At 39.6% G+C, this 19855-nt stretch overlaps 1 protein-coding gene across 1 annotated transcript in view; it reads left to right on the top strand.

The window, feature by feature from the left end:
- The window catches only part of CPB2 (carboxypeptidase B2), a 63379-nt gene that overhangs the window by 19049 nt on the left and 24475 nt on the right, over window positions 1–19855 (top strand). Inside the window, 6 exon segments of the mRNA XM_044913594.1 lie at window positions 6600–6710; window positions 11316–11391; window positions 13733–13857; window positions 15576–15636; window positions 15638–15685; window positions 17660–17761. Of these exon segments, the coding sequence (XP_044769529.1) occupies window positions 6600–6710; window positions 11316–11391; window positions 13733–13857; window positions 15576–15636; window positions 15638–15685; window positions 17660–17761 (523 nt within the window).

Below are 19855 nucleotides of genomic sequence, written 5' to 3'. Positions count from 1 at the left end.
AACTTTGGTCAAATACATTAGAAAAATGCCCTTATCTTCTAGTCAACACAACACTTCCCTTACGTGGGATTGAAATGTAGCCTGTTGGAATAATGGAGAGCGCATTGCTGGGTAAAAGGCATCCCATTTCATTGTTAGCTTAAGCTAACACAGTTAGCTTAAGAGTGAACAGAGTTCACTCTCAAATTATGATTTACTTATATGAGTCTCCACTTCTTTATACTTCACATCAAAAGAGAGCTTTGAGTTTTTCACTCTTTGGCTCAAATACCCCAAATGGGGCCCAACGACCTTATAAATAAGGGCCGCAATCCTGACCCCAGCTTTTAAGACTCTCAGTGGTCAGATCCCATCCTGCCCATTCATCCTGCTTTTATTTCCTGGTACATCCCAACAGAAGCCCTATATTCCTGCCCACCCGGATCACTTGCCATTCCTTGAGCTCTGCTTTCGCTTTTCCACTTACGTATCAGTACTTATGCCATTTCTTCTCCAATTCATCTGCCAAACTTCTACCTATCTCAGTCTAATATCCCTATATTTACCATATCTTGCCCATCTCAGAAGTCCAGCTCAAAGTGTCTCCATTCTCTGATGACCTCAGCCCCCAATAACTTCTGACTTTGTATTCTTATAACAGAGAATACAAACTCATAGAGCACTTCACATGTTTTATCCCACATAGTAGACCCCTGTATCTGTTGTGGGTTAGTTTCCCCAGGAAGCAGGCTCTGAGATAGAGATTTGTATGTAGGACGTTTCCTAGAAAGCGATCTTGGGACCAACATTTGTGCAGGAATGAAGGAAAGAGAACTGGATGAGGAGAAACTGAAAAATGACGCAGTCACATGAAGCCCTGGGATCCCTAAAGCTGAGTTGTCCGTGCAAAGTTGTCCCACGCTGGGGCAAGGGCACATATATATATATATAGTGTATAACCCATACTTATTAGTCATTGGAGGTGGACTATACCTGGGAGGGGGCATGACCTTGGCAACATGTCCTTCTTCAGTCAAGGAAAAGTCCTAGAAAGGGACTCGAGTGACCGCAGCCAACACCTGCAGAAGCTGGGGAAACAAGAGTTCATTCCTGCATGGGGACCTGCGCAGCACAACATGGCGTCTCCTATAGTCCAGCCCTTGTGCCACTCAGATCAATCTGCTTCCAAAATAAGCTTTGGGAGCAGCTCCTCTGGATTCTGGTTGCTCTCTTTTGCTGGAGGAAACACACAAGAGGAACATTAGTGGGATTAACTGCAGCCCATCACAGCTATACCTAGTCTTGAGACAATAACCAATACTCATCTTTTTTCTTTTCTACAATCCATTCTGCTTCCCTTTCACCAGTGCTTACCGTCGTCTAGGTGACTTACCTGGTGAGATGACCCAGCCCCTCGACCTTCAAGGGTCAGAGCCTCCAATCACCATGTCCTTTTGGGCCATGACTGTTGCATTTGTCCATATACATCAAAATTGGACACGGGAGTATTACAGAATGCCTAAGTTTATCATCTACGTACCAAATGTATTCTTCCCTGCCAGTGTAACTGTATGTGAATGCAGCCCTCAATATCCTCCTGATGATCAAGGTCACTTACCCCTTCCAGCATAACTCCTCTCCTTCCTGATAATCTTTTGGGACAAGGAGACTGAAATGACTGGGTAGCTGCAACAGCAGTCAGTTTAATAAGACTCTTGCCATGACCCCTGTGGGAGTTTTTCCTCTTCTGGGAACCAGAACTTTTAAATTTATAGAGCCATATTTGTAGATTGCAAGTACAAATTCCCCTAATTCACCTGGAATGGTAGTGAATAAAGCCACTTCAGCTTGGTTCCGGGAACCCTGTATTCTAACTTGTGGAGACACCACACCATATAATGATTATTGATTTAAAACTGCATCCTGGAAGATGTTGCCCCTTTCCAAGCTAGCACCTCAGATAATCCATTCTAATTGCTATATGTGGCTAGCTGCTTCTGGGTGGTGTGGTATGTGATATGTCCAGTGGATCCCATGGAGGTGCCCATTCTGCACCTCCGTTGTTGTAAAGTGGATTCCTTAATCGGATACAGTGTTAGGTGGGATCCTGTGTGGATCAAACATTATATAGGTCCTGCTATGGTAACATTAGTTGAGACCCTGCAGGTAAAAGAGGCAAATCCAGACCCAGAGTGGAAGGGGACCAAAGTAGGCAACTTCTCCCCAAGTGGTTGCTTGGTCTCTTCGTGGAATGGTGCTGATTAAAGGGCTTGGTTTTGGTTTCTATTGCTGTCAAGTTGGACATTTGGCAGCAACAGTTGCTCTATCAATCTTGGTGAGTAAGAACCCATCCTGTTGGGCCATGCAAAACTTCCCATCCTCGCCATCATGGCTATTCTGTTCACGCGCCCTTTGTGCCAGCATTGGGGTGACTGTTGACAGAGGCTGGCTGACATCAACTGCCTAATCATTTTGTTTACATAGTTAGTTAGTGCCTGTTGTTTGGTGGGTGCTCTCTGTTAGGGGTTACAATGTGATACAAAGATCTCCACACTTTCTTCCCACTTCCCTAGTCCTCCAAGAAGCAGACACCAAGTTAGAATTAGACATACAAGGGATGTATTGAGAAAAATGCTTGAAAAGAAGAAATGAGGAGGGGACAAGAAGAGGCTCTTCGGAGAGACATAAAACTGCAATGCTGGTTTAATCCCTGTGGAGGAAAAAAGGAAGGAAGGAAGGTGGAACACAGAAGGTCTTAGATTGTAGTGCAGTTCTAAGAAAGTTTTTGCAAAGTTGATAAGACGGTTCTTGAGCTAATGTCATCCATCCGAAGAGCCCCTCCCCACCATCTTTCAGTAATGAGCCTGCCTTGGTATCCCCACCTTGCTCATTATTAGCTGTCCACTATGGACCCATCTGGTTTTTGTGAAAGCCAGACTAATGAATTTAAAGTGGATTTGTAGAAACCACCACCCTTGCATCTTTAGGTCTTTAAGGGTGGCACTAATATCTGCCATTTCGCCCAGAATGCTTCTTGGTTTGTTTGGGATTTTTTTCCTTCTCCTGGCTGAGGGTGAGGGCTTCATCTTTTGGCTTTTCCCACTATGATAGCTCTTACTTTACAGGCAAGGAACTGATGTGGGGGTTCTACCAATTACCAAGTATGTCCATCTCAGTTTTACATTTGGGGACCAGGGATATGATCATTGGTGGGTCCATAGACCCAGTGCCTCCACCAAGAGCTGGACCTAGACTAGCACTCCAGATCTCCAGGTGTCAGTGTCAGCTTGGACCCTGCATCCAAAAGACCTCAGAATGATCGAGTATTCCCCTTTCTCCAGTGTGCAGAGTTCCTGAGTACATTTTCATAGGTTGCTTTGGGAAGGGACAGAGGAAGTAATGATCATATACCCTTTCTATACTGTTGCAGGGTCTTTCCTTGGGGGCCTCGCCTCCCCACTTCAGGAAAGAAATTCTGGGTCTAAGAACCTACATCTGGAAACTGGGCAATGGATTGTGACTCTTAATTGGGATAGCTGTCCTTAGCTTCTCTCATATTCATCCTTGATTTATTTCGATTGTAAAGATTGAACAATGCTTTTGTTGGCTGCCATTTATCTTGCCCCTGAGAACTCTATGTTCTTTTAACTAACTCTATAGCTTTCTGTGGATCATGTTCTTCTGGGCCCAACTTGTCAAGGATGGTGAAACACTGCCACCTGGCTTCTATTGTATAACGATTTCGTCACCCCCATTGCTATGGGAGAGCTCAGTTCTGTAATGTCATCTCTTACTTTCAGCCCTCAGAATCTACTCCCACCTCTCCTCCTACCCTCGTAACTGGTAGCTAGGGTTAAGTCATGACATAATCTGGTGGCACAAGTGCTGAGTATGTTAATAAAGGAGAGGGATTATATCTCCAAAGAGGTACACTCACCCAAGATACAGGATTTGACATTCTAGTTAGATCCTTGGGAGGTGGTGCTAATTGCTGCTAGGATTTTTTTTTTTTTTTTTTTGGAAGCTTGGAAAAAACAGTGGCCTACATTTAGTGAACTAGAAATGCCAGAGCTATTATGGCAGATGGTGAAAGAAAAAATAAAAAAAATTTTTAGAACAGGACATGCTAGAATGAAAATACTATGAAAGACTAGAAAACCCACTATACTCCCCTGATGGGCTCAGAGAACATTTAAAAACAACAAGGAATGTTCTAGCAAAAGGGTCATCAGCAGTATAAGAAGCTTGGCAGTGGTTTTTTCACAGTTAGAGTAACATTTTAATAGTTTCCCCCCTGATTAAATAAAATAAGAGCTTTTTTTGGTTAATTAGTAATACGGAAAGGCATAAAATTGGGGAGAAAAAACACCGAGATTTCATCACCCTGAGAAAACATCATTAACGTTTTGGTGATCATTCTTTCCTGTGTTTCTCTATACATTTATATACACCCTTGTATAATTTTATATTTGTTGAATATCAGATCTTCTATTGGAACTGTAGAGTCCTTTCTTTTAAAAAACAATCTTATTACCTCCCCCCCACTTCTCTCACCTACCCAGTCTTTCAATGGCCATCCCCCACCATCCAAATCAATGTTAACTATGTGCTGCTTATTCATTCATCACTTTTCTCCTGCTTTTAACACATGTAATTTTCCTTTTTTTTTCTAATATATTTTTTTTCACAAAAATGGGATATTTTATAGACTTCTCCATATCTTGTTTCTTTCTCTTAGAATGTCATGTAAGTCTCCTGCAAGTTAACTGTTATAAATCTAACTCATTCTTTAGGACTACAAAACATTCCAGAATGTGCAGACATCACCATCATTCAACAATTCTGTTACTGAGAAGCATTCATGTGGTTTCCAGGTTACTATGAATGATCGCAGTACCTACCCTTTAATATATTTCTTCAAGCACTGGTTGAATAATGTACACTAACACTGTACCAGGGATGGACATAAAATTTCCTAGTCTCTTTTTTCTGTGAGCTGGTCTTTCCCTCTTCTGAAAATCAAGTCTCCGTAGACTTATTTCCAGAATCTAAATCTTTTAATTAGGATTTCTAAAATAAAACCACCCTCCATTCTGCTGTCAAAGTTATTCTTATAAATCACAAGTAATGTCCTTTTCTTAACTCCTAATTGCCTACAAGATAAAGACCAGATTTCTCAATGTGCATTCAAAGCCTTCTCCAGAGGAGGATGAAAATAAGTTTTCCAATTAATTTCTGTCTAGCTACTATCCCATCCTACACTTGGCAACAAGGAACAGCTTGCTATTTCCCCAACAGTGCCTTTTTGTCTCCTGCCACAGGGTCTTTCCACACTCTAACTTACCCAATCATCTCTTCCATAATGCCTTTGCTAATAATGACAAGCATAAGTTGTCATAACCTCTTTTGCACTTCCAGAGCTCTTGTTACATTTTTTTAATAAAAATTTTATTTGGAATAATTTTAGATCTACAGAAAAGTTGCAAGATATTACAGAGAGTTCCTCAGTTTCCCTTACTGTTAGCATCTTACATTACCATGTTATATTTGTCAAAACTAAAAATCCAACATTGTTAACACTATTACTATTATCTAAACTCCAGACTTTGTTTGGATTTCATCAGTTTTTCCACTAATGTTCTTTTTCTGTTTCAGGATCTAATCTAGGATACAATGTTGTATCTAGTCATCATGTTGCTGATATTCAATTTTTAAGTGCATATATATATAGAGAGAGAGACAGAGACAGAGAGAGAGAGAGAGAGAGAGAGAGAGAGTCCAGTTTTTTATTTATTTCTGGCAGGAGAGTAAACCTAGTCCTTGTTTCTCCATCTTGACTAAGAGCAAAATCTAAGATTAGTTTTGTTTTGTTTTGTTTTGGTTTTGGTTTTGGTTTTGAGAGAGGGAGAGAGAGAATCTCAAGCAGGCTCCATGACCAGTGCAGACCCCAATGTGGGGATGGATCCCACAACCCTGAGATCATGACCTGAGATGAAATCAAGAGTCAAACACTCAACCAACTGAGCCACCCAGGCACCCCAAAGTCTAAGACTAGTTTTATTTTTTTTAAACTTTTTAAATGATTTTATTTATTTATTTGAGAGAGAGAGAGACAGCATGAGCAGAGGAGAGGGGCAGTAGGAGAAGGAGAAGCAGACTCCCCGCTGAGCAGGGAGCCCAATGGGGTCCCAAGACCCCAAGATCATGACCTGAGCCCAAGGCAGACACTTAACTAACTGAGCCACCCAGGCGCCTGCTAAGATTAGTTTTAAATAAAGAAAGAGCAAAACATTTTCTTTGTGATCAAAAAAAATATTTAACCCACATTTCAAGGATAATATTTATCTAAAAATAAAAGAAAAACTTCTTTAAGTTAAAAAATGGGCCCCGTCTGGCAAATGCCACCAATATAGCTTAATGTTAATGTAAATAAAATCATTACTTCGAGGCATACTAGAAATTTGAGAATGCCATTGTTGTTAACAGATTCCACATATATCTGCAATTCCTCACCTCACTGCCTCCATTCTCTATTTATCCAAATCTCCCTTACCTGCAAAATGGATAGAGAGCTGCAAGAATGAGAATAATTTTTAAGAAATTCTTTCCTTTCTGATTAGGTGGTATGTAAAAATAAAGTCAATCCAAACCTTGGCTTTGCAAGAATTGCTGAGCATCCCTTATGGCCCCAGCAAGCATTATAAGGTAGAAAGAAATATTACAAAGCAAAGGTGAGAAAACAAATTAAACCAGGTGTCTACTTAAAAAAGAATCTATTGATGTAATTCATCACATTAAGAGATGAAACTAGAAAACAAGGTGCTCACCTCATAAAAACATAGGATAAAATCCACATCCATTCCTTATAAAAACTCATAGCAGAGAGTAGAAGGAAACTTCTTTACCCTGATAAAAGGCACCTATAAAACCCTGCCACAAGCATTCTAATGGTGAAACATTATAACATTTTCTTAAAAATTATGCATCATGCATTTTATTTCCACTTCCGTTCAACACTGTACTGCAGGTCCTGGTCAATACAGTCAGGCAAGAAAAAAAAATTCTACAAGCTTTGAAATGAAAGAAGCAAAATTTAGTATGTACAATTGTAATGATTTCTTGCAAAGAAAAAAACCCAAAATATCTACATTAAAATGGTTGAAACTACCAAGGGATCTGGATAGAAAATTAATATCTAAAAATTTATTTCATTTCTATGCCTCAACAAGAAAGAATGAAGAGATGGAATACTAAAAATCACTATTTATGAAAGAAAAAAATTTGCTAGAATAAATATAATAAAAATATGCAATATATATATATATTTTAAACTGGAGAATGGTTTATTCAAGTGTTCAAGCAGGTGAGTAAAAGAAACCAAACCATACACAATGCAGAAACCGTTTCTGGAGGGCCGTGACCTGCCCGCGTTCTCCGTGACTAGCTGTTTGGTGAACGGTCAGGACGAACACGAACAATACACATTAGGCTGGAGAGAGCTGCCCGTTTTCCTAAGAGAAGACAAATCTCATTTTTCACTAACTTCATGTAGAAACTCCCCATCACCAACAAGCCTTTAGGTCACCAACTTTGTTTTGGCCCTATTAAAATTCTTGAGAGTATCCCGAATTGGTATTTTTTTCTAATACTGCCCAAATAAACCTAGCCTTTAGTAAACCTAGAGATCACAGGCATCGATGCCCATATGTAATATTTTTATGGATAAAATTATAAAATATTTTTGACGGTTATTAAAGAATGCCTAAACTGGGCGCCTGGGTGGCTCAGTTGGTTAAGCGACTGCCTTCGGCTCAGGTCATGATCCTGGAGTCCCTGGGTGGAGTCCCTCATCGGGCTCCCTGCTCGGCAGGGAGTCTGCTTCTCCCTCTGACCCTCCCCCCTCTCATGTGCTCTCTCTCATTCTCTCTCTCTCAAATAAATAAATAAAATCTTTAAAAAAAAAAAAAGAATGCCTAAACTGGTAGGCAAATCTATTGTATTAATGATAAGGAGACTCAGAATCAGGAGAATGTCAATTCTCCCAAATTATTGATTTATAATAATACTAATCAAAATCCAAACTTTTTTCATGGAACACAACAAGCTGATTTTTTAAAAAATTCAAATCCAATTAATTAACATATAATGTATTATTTGTTTCAGAGGTACAGGTCTGTGATTCATCAGTCTTACATAACACCCAACGCTCACCACAGCACATAGCCTCCCCAGTGTCCATCACCCATCCCCATCTTCCCACCCCCCTCCCCTCCAGCAACCCTCAGTTTGTTTCCTAAGATTAAGAGTCTCTTATGGTTTGTCTCCCTCTCTGGTTTTGTCTTGTTTCATTTTTCCTCTCTGATTTTTAAAATTTATTTGGAAAAGCAAAATGTCAAACCAAGAAAATCTCTAAAAAGAACTAGACAAGGGAGAGGGGAAACAGGAGCTTGTCCTATAGGTTGTTAAGATTTAATATGAAGCTACAATCACATGGATGAATGGTATCAGCCCAAAGATAGACAAGTAAATCCATGGAACTTAAAAGAGATCCAAGAAATAGACCACACCACATCAGTAAGGGTAATCCTTGATTATGCTATATAACTAATGCACCCTGAAGTAGCTTTACTTGCCACAACACAGGTTTCTTTGTCACGTATATCATCAATTAATGAAGCCATCCGGCTCTCCCTGGTCCTCTCCTCCAACTTGAAGATCTGGGCTTCTTCCCTATTACAATTCCTTGGGGTTCTTTGCTTCTAGCCCCAGGGTAAGAGACCACATAGCACATAAAGACTCCCACCTGCTCTTAACTGTGGCACACCCCTCCCTCCCACATTTCCGTTGTTGAGAACTCAAGCACATGGTCTCGATACAACCACAGGGAAGGCTGGGAAATGCATTTTTTGTGTATCCCCAGAAACAAAAAATGATGTGATGAACCAGCATTGTCTCTGCCGAAGAGTATGAAAACTTATACATGACAGAATTGGCATAGCTGATCCCTGGGGAAAGTATTAATGATTAACAAATGACGCTAAGAAGAAAAAAAGGAACTCAAGTCCTTCTTTACACTGCACACAAACAAATAATTTTCAAATAGATTTAAAAACTTAAATAAGAAAGACAAAAGACAAAACTAAAAGACAGCCTAGGGAATGGGAGAAGATATTTGTAAATGACATATCTGATAAAAGGTTACTATCAGAAATATATAAAGAACTTATACAACTCAACATCAAAAAAATAGAAACCCAAAGAAACCCCCAAATAATCCAATTAAAAATGGGCATAAAGACATGAACAGACATTTCTCCAGAGAATACAGGTGGCCAACAGACACATGAAAAAATGCTCAACATCACTCATCATCAGGGAAATACAAATCAAAACCACAGTGAAATACCACCTCACACCTGTCAGAGTGGTTAAAACAAAAAACACAAAAAACAACAAGTGTTGGCGAGGATATGGTAAAAAAGAACCCTCATGTGCTATTGGTGAGAATGCAAACTGGTGCAGCCACTGTGGAAAACAGTATAGAGGTTCCTCAAAAAGTTAAAAATAAAATTATCATATGATCCAGTAATTCCACTATGTATTTACCCAAAGAATACTAAAACACTAATTCGAAAAGATGTGCCCACCCTTATGTTTATTGCAGCATTATTTACAATAGCTAAATTATGGAAGCAGCCCAAGTGTCCCTCAACAGATAAATGGATAAAGAACATGCAGTATATATATACAATGGAATATTATCTAGCCATAAAGAAGAATACAATCTTGCCATCTGCAACAACATGGATGGATCTAAAGAGTATGATGCTAAGTGAAATAAGTCAAACAGAAAGACAAAGACCATAGATTTCACTCATATGTAGAAACTGAACAAGCAAATGAACAAAGGAAGAAAAGAGAGAGAAAAACCAAGAATCAGACTCTTAACTACGGAGAATAGACTGATGGTTATCAGAGCAGAGGTGGGGGGAGGGAATGGATGAAAGAGGTGAAGTGAATTAAGAGTGCATTTATCACGGTGAGCCCTGAGTAATGTATAGAATTGTTGAATCATTATATTATATGCTTGAAACTAATACAACACTGTATGTTAACTATACCGGAATTCAAATTAGAAAAAGAAGAGAGGCAAGAGAAATACACGAGAATATCTTTAAGACCTAGGGATTGGGAAAGAGTTCTTAACACACAGTAAAGCACGAACCTAGAAGGAAATGATGGCTAAAAATACATTGTACAGAGAGAGAAAAGAGAAACAAACTGGTACAAGATATTTTCAATACATTTAACTGCCAAAGGGTTAGTATCTAGATTATAAAAAGAAATTCTACTAGTAGATTGTCACAAAAAATAATTGAATGGAAATAATTGTACCTCATTAGTAAGTCAGAAAATTAAAATTAAAATTACATTAAAGATTCCATTTCAATTCAACCATTCAATTGGAAAAATTAAAACGTCAGGCAGCATCAAGGGTTAGCAAGGAGGAGGAGCTATAGGAAATCATTTCCACTACTGGTGAAAATATAAACTGGTGTAAAAAGTTTGAGGAATAATTTGGTACTATTCTTTGAAATTAAAATATGTGTACCCCCAAGAAATAGCAATTCCACTTGTAGACAAATTCCAACACATGGGGACTATGGCTACATTTTTCAACACAGATGATAAACTTGAAAATACAATGTTGAGTGAGAAAAATAAGATACAGGAGGATATATATAGTACACCATTTTTATAGAGTTAAATCAAGCAAATCTAAGGGTATCTTAAGAATCTACACATTAAAGAATCCAAACATGTATGTAAGAATCCATACTATTGAGGAAAAGTAAGGGAATGAGCAAAATGAAAATGTAAGGTAGTGGATACCTTTGGGGTGTGGCAGGGAGACAGAGTGGGGACAAGGACACAAGGAGCTTCAAGGACATCCAGTAACGGATTTCTTAAGTGGCATAATGGGTTCCCAGGAATTCATATTATTATGTAATCAGTGAATGTTAATATAAATATTCCCTTATGCATCAAATATTTAATTTTTAAAATTAAAACCACCCAGGTATGCACACGCACACAAAGGAGAAGAAAGAAGTAAGCACTCCCATTCAACAGAGTTATTGATTTGGCAGGTGCTCAGGAGCAGAAAGAACGAGAAAGTGCATGTTCTCTTTTTAACACTTAGTCTGTAGCAAGATCCTCTTTTACCATTTAAAGTTTGTTTCCTTTTCACAATTACCTAGAAGCCCCTCCCAGTATAATTTATCTCATTTTCACTTTTTTATTTAACATCAAAATTCTGTGTTATTTTTTCCCAGTGGCCAGGTTTTATCTGCTCTTCCTAGAACCTCCAGGCAAGTTCAGATTCTGCAGAATCTTACTACAACATACGAGGTAAATTCTCCTTCATTTATCTTTACAGGCGACCCTTGAATAACACCGATTTGAACTGTGGGGATCCACTTACACACAGATTGTTTGTTTGTTTGTTTTTTCTGAGAAATACAGTATAGTACTGTAAATGTATTTTCCTTATGATTTTCTTAATAACATTTTCTTTTCCCTAGTTTAATTATAAGAATACAGTATATAATACATACAGCACATGAAATACATGTTCATCAACTGTTTATGTTATCAGTAAGGATCCAGTTAACAGTGGGCTGTTAGTAGTTAAGTTTTGGGGAAATCAAAAGTTATATGCAGATTTTCAACTGCATGGGAGTCGGCTCCCCTAACCCCCACATTCTTCAAGGATCAACTGTATGTTAGCCTCACTAGGTGTGACTTTTGTGTACGATGTTCTCTCATATGTTGTCTGAATTACATATAGTTGGTATAACCCCCCCTTTTTTTTTGAAATAGAGAGCGAGCAGGAGGGAGGGGCAGAAAAAGAGAGAGAGAGAGAATCTTAAGCAGGCTCCATGCCCAGCCAAGAGCGTGACACAAGGCTCGATCTCACGACCCTGAGATCATGACCTGAGCCAAAGTCAAGAGTCAGACCTTAACCAACTGAGCCATGCAGGCGCCCTTAAACCCCTCTTCTTATAGCCATCTCGCCCTTCCCATCATCACATGATTTTGCTGGTTGCTAAAATCAAAACTTCTTCATTTGTGCTATTGGCTTTTCAGCCAATTTCGTAACAATTGTACTTTGGGAATTAAAGTGTGTACTTACAAAGATGTTGTGATAACAGAAGTCCAATAGAACTTTGTTTATAAAACAATGGTTTGTAAAAGGAATAAGTATCAAACCACAAGGGAACATTTATTAAAATCTTCATGCCTGGGACCCATCTCCCCAGAATGCTTAATGTGTAGAAAGCTGACAAGAGTTACAAAATGTCATGGTAGAAAATTGATGTCTCCCTATTTGTCAGTTAAGGTTCTCCAAGAAGCAGACATCAAAACCAGATTAAAGATGCCAGGGAAGGGGGTGCCTGGGTGGCTCAGTCGTTAAGCATCTGCCTTCAGCTCAAGTCATGATCCCAGGGTCCTGGAATTGAGCTCTGCACCGGGCTCCCTGCCCAGCAGGAAGCCTGCTTCTCCCTCTCATACTCCCTCTGCTTATGTTCCTATTCTCACCATCTCTCTCTCTCTCTCTCTCTCTCTCTCAGATAAATAAATAAATAAATAAAATCTTAAAAAAAAACAAAGATGCCAGGGATGGACTAGGAGGGGAATGCTTGTGATGGATGAAGAGGAGGAAGCTAAAGATGGTAGGGGGCACTTTCAGACCATGACGCAGCTCTGACGCTTGTGCAGAAATGGAGGTTCTCTAGGGTAGTTCTGATGAAGGTTTGGCTGGACCAGTGGTGCGTCCTTAGGCCAAAGCTACCTGGAAGAGGAAACCCAGATCTTGCAGAAATGGGCCTACAAGAATATGCCCTCGGTGCTCAATCAGTGGCTGGCTGTAGCCCTAGGGCAGCTTGGCCTCAGTCTCCAGTGGACCAAGAGGTACAGGGGCTGGGAAGGGCATTCAACTGTGCTCCTCTCAACAGAACTGAGCGGTGCGTTTTCATGGCCACCACACCACGGCCAGAGGACATACCACCAGAGGAAGCATCAGAGTTCTTGTTCTGCCACTTCCTACGTGTATGATTTTAGACAAGTTGGCTATGAGCATTAATTTCTTCATTATTTCCAATGAAATAATAACAATGGAAATAATAACACCTGCTAGCCCATAGCAAAGTATAATTATAATGGTCAAAGGAAATGGGTGTGAGAGTGCTTGGAAAAAGCCCAGTAAAACAGAAAAAAGTGTAAGTATTATTGAAAGGCATTGCCCAAAGTCCATAATTAGATTAAAGAAAAGGAATACTGAAGGATAATAATATCAAGGACATGGAATTTTTTTAAAGAAAATCAACACTTAATTGACTTTCTAGACAGAAGTGCATTTCTTCTTTACACATCTGACATACAGAGCCAGCTTTATAGTTGGGTCAAAAATATATTCATTCACTCATTTATTCTTGTCTCACCAAATATTTATTGAGTGCCCTATATGTTCCAGGCCCTCTTTAGCAACTGGGGTTACAGAGAAGAATAAAACAAGCCCCCTGCAAGATAAATGTTTACACTGCCACGTGTGTGAATAGTGACTGGTTATCAGCGGCCAGGAAATGTCTTTTTCATTTCTCCTAGGGACACATTCTTATGGCTTTCGCTACAGATGAGAATGACGTAAGCAACCATTTTTGTTTTCATTTTTTGCCCCTTGAAAATGCAGATTGTTCTCTGGCAGCCAGTAACAGCTGAATTTATTAAGAAGCAGAAGGAAGTCCATTTTTTTGTGAGTGAGTCTGATGTAAACAATGTGAAAGCCCATTTACATGACAGCACAATTCAATTCAGGTAGGCATCATTCAATATTTATTGAGTAGCCATTATAAGCACCTATGATGTATTTTGCTAGCAGACGGTATAATTGCTTCCCGGAAAAATAAACACGTTGAACATGGCAACATGGAAATCTCTAAAGTGGACTGGTGATGAGGCCCCAGTGGCTAGCTCTGTGACCTTGGACAAGTGGTTTAATCTCTCAAGATCTAGGTCCCTTATCTGAAAATGCCTCAGACTCAGCGATCTGAGGAGCCTCTTAGAGTTCCTCCTTATTCCTTCCTTCTTGTAGTTCTTCTACTCTGTGCCTAGACCTGGGGAGCAAAATTGTCATTCACCTTACTAGGTTTTGTGGTATCTCTTGAAAAAGCAGCGCTAAAGGGGATTTGGCTTCCTTCCTTGCTTCACAAGGCCAGTGAACATTCTTGAATGTCTGGCCCTAAATGAAACACTGTATCAGAGGCAATTTCTGTTCAGACTCCATGTCCCTTCCTCTTGGATTCTCCTATCCAATGTCTCCTTCCTGCATCCACTGCCCAAGAGCGGGTCTTCCACAAGCTACCCTAGGACTTCCTGGAGGCCATGCTCTCTTCTGTGTATCAATGGGCAGCCTTTGGATAATGTGCTATAATAATTATTTTTAAAAAATATTTTATTTATTTAATTGACAGAGAAAGACAGCGAGAGAGGGAACACAAGCAGGGGGAGTGAGAGAGGGAGAAGCAGGCCTACCTAGGAGCAGGGAGCCTGATGCGGGGCTCGATCCCAGGACCCTGGGATCATGACCTGAGCCAAAGCTTAACCAACTGAGCCACCCAGGCGCCCCCACTATAATAATTATTAATAATATGGTATAGGTGTTTACTGCCTTCCAGGGACTGTGCTGAGCCTTTATATACATTGCTTCATTTAACTCTTAATTTAACTCTGTGAGAGAGATACTATCCTCATTATGCAGATGGAAAAATGTTTCATATTCACAAAGGAATTTCGCAAGATCATACCACATAGAACATAGCAGAGCTAAGAGTTGAACTCAGACTCTTCTGATGTCAAAGCCTTGGCTTTTATCTGTTGGCCTTAAAGAAAAAGGAAAATGATATTAAAATGATAGCTAACTTTCAAACTGTTCATCCCGAGTGAAGGAACAGCTTAATTCAGTTACAATGTTTGCCTAGTTAACAAGGGGGTACTTCTGAAGAGAATTAAACAAGATGACTTTCCAGTACCTTCCCTTTCCCTGTGCTTCTGTTTCTCTAGAGATCTGATCATCTTTGGCTATGCAGAACATCTGGTATAGATCAACGGTTGTCACAATGAAAAACAAAAAGAAAAGGCTTTCTGCTTCTCCTTGGTCCTTAACTAAAACCAGAATAATACAAAGTTACTCTGGATTTAAGAAAGTTGTCCATTAATCTATACATTAAAGACACTGATGAATCACAATCAAGGAATGTTGGTAATGGTGGGGAAAGGGTGAGCTTTTGGAGGCCCTGAAAACATACCATGTAGGAGCCACTTTCTCTCTAGCACCCATGTGGGGTCTCCCAAGAAGGTTTGTGAATTTCAGCTTACTACAATGTTCTGGGTTATTGTTTGCACCTTGATGAACTTTTGCTTGTTCGATTTCTCCATGATTTTTCCCCATGCTCACCTGTTGTTGTGCCTGCAATGGGCCATGGGAAAATAAGAGTCCTGTTTGGAAATCAGCTCTCCCTCTGTTTTGTCCCCAGAATCTTGGTGGAAGAAGTGAAAGATCTTATCCAACAGCAAACTCTCAATGACACGGTCACCCCCCCGGACTTCCTCCTCATACTATGAACGGTATCACCCACTAAATGAAGTAAGCCATTACATTTCTCTCCAAAATTACTATTTTCATTTAATTAGCATTGCCATTTCAACCATGGGATATTATTAAAGAAACATAATTAGCGGAAGAGGATAAAAAAAAAATCATGATTAGGTTGATTATATGGTGGTAACTTACCCTCTTGTAGATATCTGCCCTGAGAAGATTGCATCATATTTAGTAAACTGCTTCTAAGCAGGCTGTTTGTCCACAGCTAAGAGTATCTCTAACTGTTAGCAGCAATACTGCATGCTAAGGAATAACAAGAAATAAAAAATAGGGCCCTTTTTATTGAAACTGCTACAAAAAAATTAACAATCCAATTAATCATGTCTCTTTGGACCATTACCCTGATTGTACTCTTACTGAATAATGGCAACATTATCTCACTGAATTAAAGGAATTTATACACTTACATTTAGCGCACTGTAAACAAGTGCATTTTATTCCCCTTAGGAGGAATCTATTTAAACTAATAATAATAATAATACCACCACCTGTATTTTATTCTTTCACCACCTGTACTTTAATCAAAAAGTTGATTTTTTTTTTCTATCAGTTCTTACAGGTTCCAATTTTTCTTTTTTTTTCTTTTAAAGATTTTATTTATTTATTTGAGACAGAGAGAATGAGAGAGAGAGAGAGCACATGAGAGGGGGGAGGGTCAGAGGGAGAAACAGGCTCCCTGCCGAGCAGGGAGCCCAATGCGGGACTCGATCCCGGGACTCCAGGATCATGACCTGAGCCGAAAGCAGTCGCTTAACCAACTGAGCCACCCAGGCGCCCACAGGTTCCAATTTTTCTAGAGGGAACCTGAGAAAGATGCTGGGGCTCAGTTGATTGGTGTGAGCTTTCATGTAATACTCTAAGAACCATATCCCCATATTTGTTAGTTGAAAGGGTAAACTCTTTGGAGGACTTTCTTTTTATGTAGTACGCTCCAAGTAATAAAAATCCCTCGATACCTTTTTTCCTTTCATAGGAGTATGCTGCTCTATTGCTTAATATAAGTATTTTTATCATCTTTGGCTAGGTGCCCAGAAACTATTAAGGACCATATCCATGTTTTTAAGACATCTAAGACTTAAGAAATAAGAATCAATTTTCTATTTAATCTTCAAAAACATCTGTTCCTTTCCAGTTAAACCAGAACTCAGTCTCCTTCTAGAATCAATGTGCTTGGCTGATTGATGGGGAAGCTTAAAACTGCACCCCCCTCCTTTATCTCTCTTCCCTTGTCTCTATTCTGCCGAGACCTCTTCCCTCCCACATTCAAACCCTGCTTTGAAGTGGCCACTAGCCTAAAGTCAGGGCCAGGAGGTTTTGTTTTGTCCTCCCACTGTAATCTCGACAGAATCACCAGTACCACTAGACTTCCAGCCAGGAGAATGGTCCTGAATCACACTTCTCGGAGAAAATGTTTTCCCTCCAGATTGTCCTCCCCTTTGCCTCCTCTCATTTTACACATCTTGTTGTGAGTACACAGGTCTCTAGTGGGAAACAATGGCACTGCTATTTATCCTGTGCAAAGATAGTGCCCAGGATTTCCTTAGGTTACTCTTGAAAAGTGAATATTAAAAAAAAAAAAGTCCCATAGAAAAGTGAACTCAGGAATGAATGGTAAAGAGGATTTCACACACGGAGGCAGGGATTCGAAATGATGAGCTTTTAAAAATAACTTTCAGGAGATCTACTCTAAAGATTAACTTTTCCTACTTTGTCGTAAGTTTCTTAGTACTCTTCTACCCTTTCTCTAAACCTTGATACTTTTGAAAACTTTAATTTTACTGATTTTCCTAAACAGCAGAAGAAACACCCAGCCCCAGCTTGCTTTGGTTCCTTATTCTTTCTTTGTACAAAGGTTTTAAAGGGATTGCCTTGCCCTGAAAAAATTGTCTGCTCCCTTTGGCCAGGGAAATGCTTTGAACTTGCTCTGTGACTGACTGCTGGTTTCTCTTTTGATAGATCTACTTTTGGATGGAAGCCATAACTAAGAACTATCCTGAAATGGTTGAAAAAATCCACATTGGATCCTCATACGAGAAGTACCCACTTTATGTTTTAAAGGTGTGTTGTGGGGAGAGTCACTGATCTCTCAACTTCGGAGAATGTATTAATTCTCCACTGCTGCTTATTATAACTTGGATTTTTTTCTTTGAGCTATGGAAATATTTGTATTACAAGTGTTCCTCAATTTTAATATCCAGCTACTTGGGGATTGGTTATTACCCTTACATTCTTTCCTTTACTAATGCAGTGTTGGTGTAACAGTGAAAACCCTATTTTTAGAATTTACTCTGTCTATGGGACATAGATAAGCTATTTAACCTTCCTAAGCTTTGGTGGCTACCTTCATAAAAGGAGCAGAGCCATCTGGATTATTTTTCAAGTACTTTATTTACTCTCACCACCACCACCTCTGACTGGCTTACCTGGCAGGGAGGAGAATGAAGAGGAATCTTTTGTTAGACAAACACTGATACTGCTGTAATTTTTGGAACCAAAGAAAGAGCTGAACAGTCAAACCCAGGGTAAGATAGGAACCAGGGCAATGTTGGGGGCCTTGGCAGTAGGGTTGATATGATAGCTTCTGTTCCAATCCCTGTCCATTTGGTTATTTACTTTTAGTTGAATAAATTTGCCTTAGTAAAGGTCTGTGAATACGGCCAAAGAAAGAATTTTTGGGAGCCATGAAACCATACTAATTCCTGCTGTTAATTTCTAATTCTGCATTTTTTTTAGCAGTTCCCCCTGCCCCCCACCCAAATAATTAGAAAGAAGTTCTAGGAAAAAAGTAGGCATCAGAAAAATACCTTTGACTTAATAACATTTAATTTACGTATAGTTTCCCAACATTATCTATCTAAATCGTGAGAGGTGAGCCTCTTTAGTCAGCCAAAGATAAGATTTCGAGTCGGGGTTCCTGGGTTTTCATTTGTTTTGACAAGAACCTGCAGTGCAAACTCAAGGTAGATGAAACATCAGGTCTTCTTGACAGCTGAGTTGGTCCATCAAATTGGATCCATGCATTTGTGGTCTACCTACCCATGCCGTTTGCTTTTGGCTGTAATGTATGTGCTCTTCAGAACTTGTGTTTCTGGGACCCAGATTTACACATTAGAAGATCATGTTTCCTGCGTGCCTTAGTTCCAGTCTTACTTGACCAAGAACATGCACATGATGGGAGTCTCTGGGGTTCCTTCATCTTCCCAGTGTCAGGACCGGTACCAAGAGAGTTTGCTTGACACCGTTAGACAGAAAATTGAGTCAGGCAACTAGTCCAGACAACTCAAGATTTTCTTTTAAATTGAGTAAATTAAAGCAGCCACATAGTTCTCCTCTGTGTACTATTTTACTCTTTGAAGCCAATGCCCTTTGATTTTCTCCCTTGCTTTCTTACTGGATTATCTCTAGCTCCAGGTCAGTTAAGAACAAACTTCCCTGAGTGCTGGTGAATGGCAATAAAAATTTAACTCTCTCCTTTTCTTGTTTTGGAATTTCAACTCCACATATTTGTTTAATTTTATAATACTCTTCTCCCTCCCTTCCATACCCTAATTGTGTTGAAACTAATTTTTAAAAGCAAATGAACCAGGATTCATTTTGTGTGGAGGTGTTTTTGAGAACACTTCTGAAGGCACCAAAGTCTATCACTGAGGACAGATTAGGAGCTCTTATTCCAGAATTGGCAGCTTGCACTAGCTCCCCATACAATGAATCAAAACAAGGCCTCTGTCCCCACACCTGGTGGTAAAAAGTTTGTGTGAACTTAAATGTGTGCTTTTTTCTGTGGGCAATGAGGAAATAGTCTATACGTAAAAAGTATGCACGCTGGGAAAAACGGTGAGGGAGTCCAAGTTTATCTTCAGCACCACTGGCTTCCCTTCCCCAAACCTTGCTTTGTTCCAGTCTCCTACAGAAAGCTGCCCACGCCACACATACCTATTTACCTCACAGAAGGTGTCAAGATACAGCTGAAGTACTAGTGCTCTGGTCTTTATTTCTACACTTCCACGTGCAACTCTGGTATGACTAAGCAATTGTGGAAGAACGAAGAGGGCTCTAAATCAAAGGTCCTGAGTGCAAATGTCAATCCTGATTCTCACCCGCTATGTGACTTTAACTAGTATCTTTTAATCTCACCAGCTTTTAATGTCCCTT

This window comes from Neomonachus schauinslandi, chromosome 3 (assembly GCF_002201575.2).
Source record: "Neomonachus schauinslandi chromosome 3, ASM220157v2, whole genome shotgun sequence".
Taxonomy (NCBI): domain Eukaryota; kingdom Metazoa; phylum Chordata; class Mammalia; order Carnivora; family Phocidae; genus Neomonachus; species Neomonachus schauinslandi.
The sequence above is the reverse complement of the archived record's forward strand: the minus strand, read 5'-3'. Positions and strand labels throughout refer to the sequence as shown.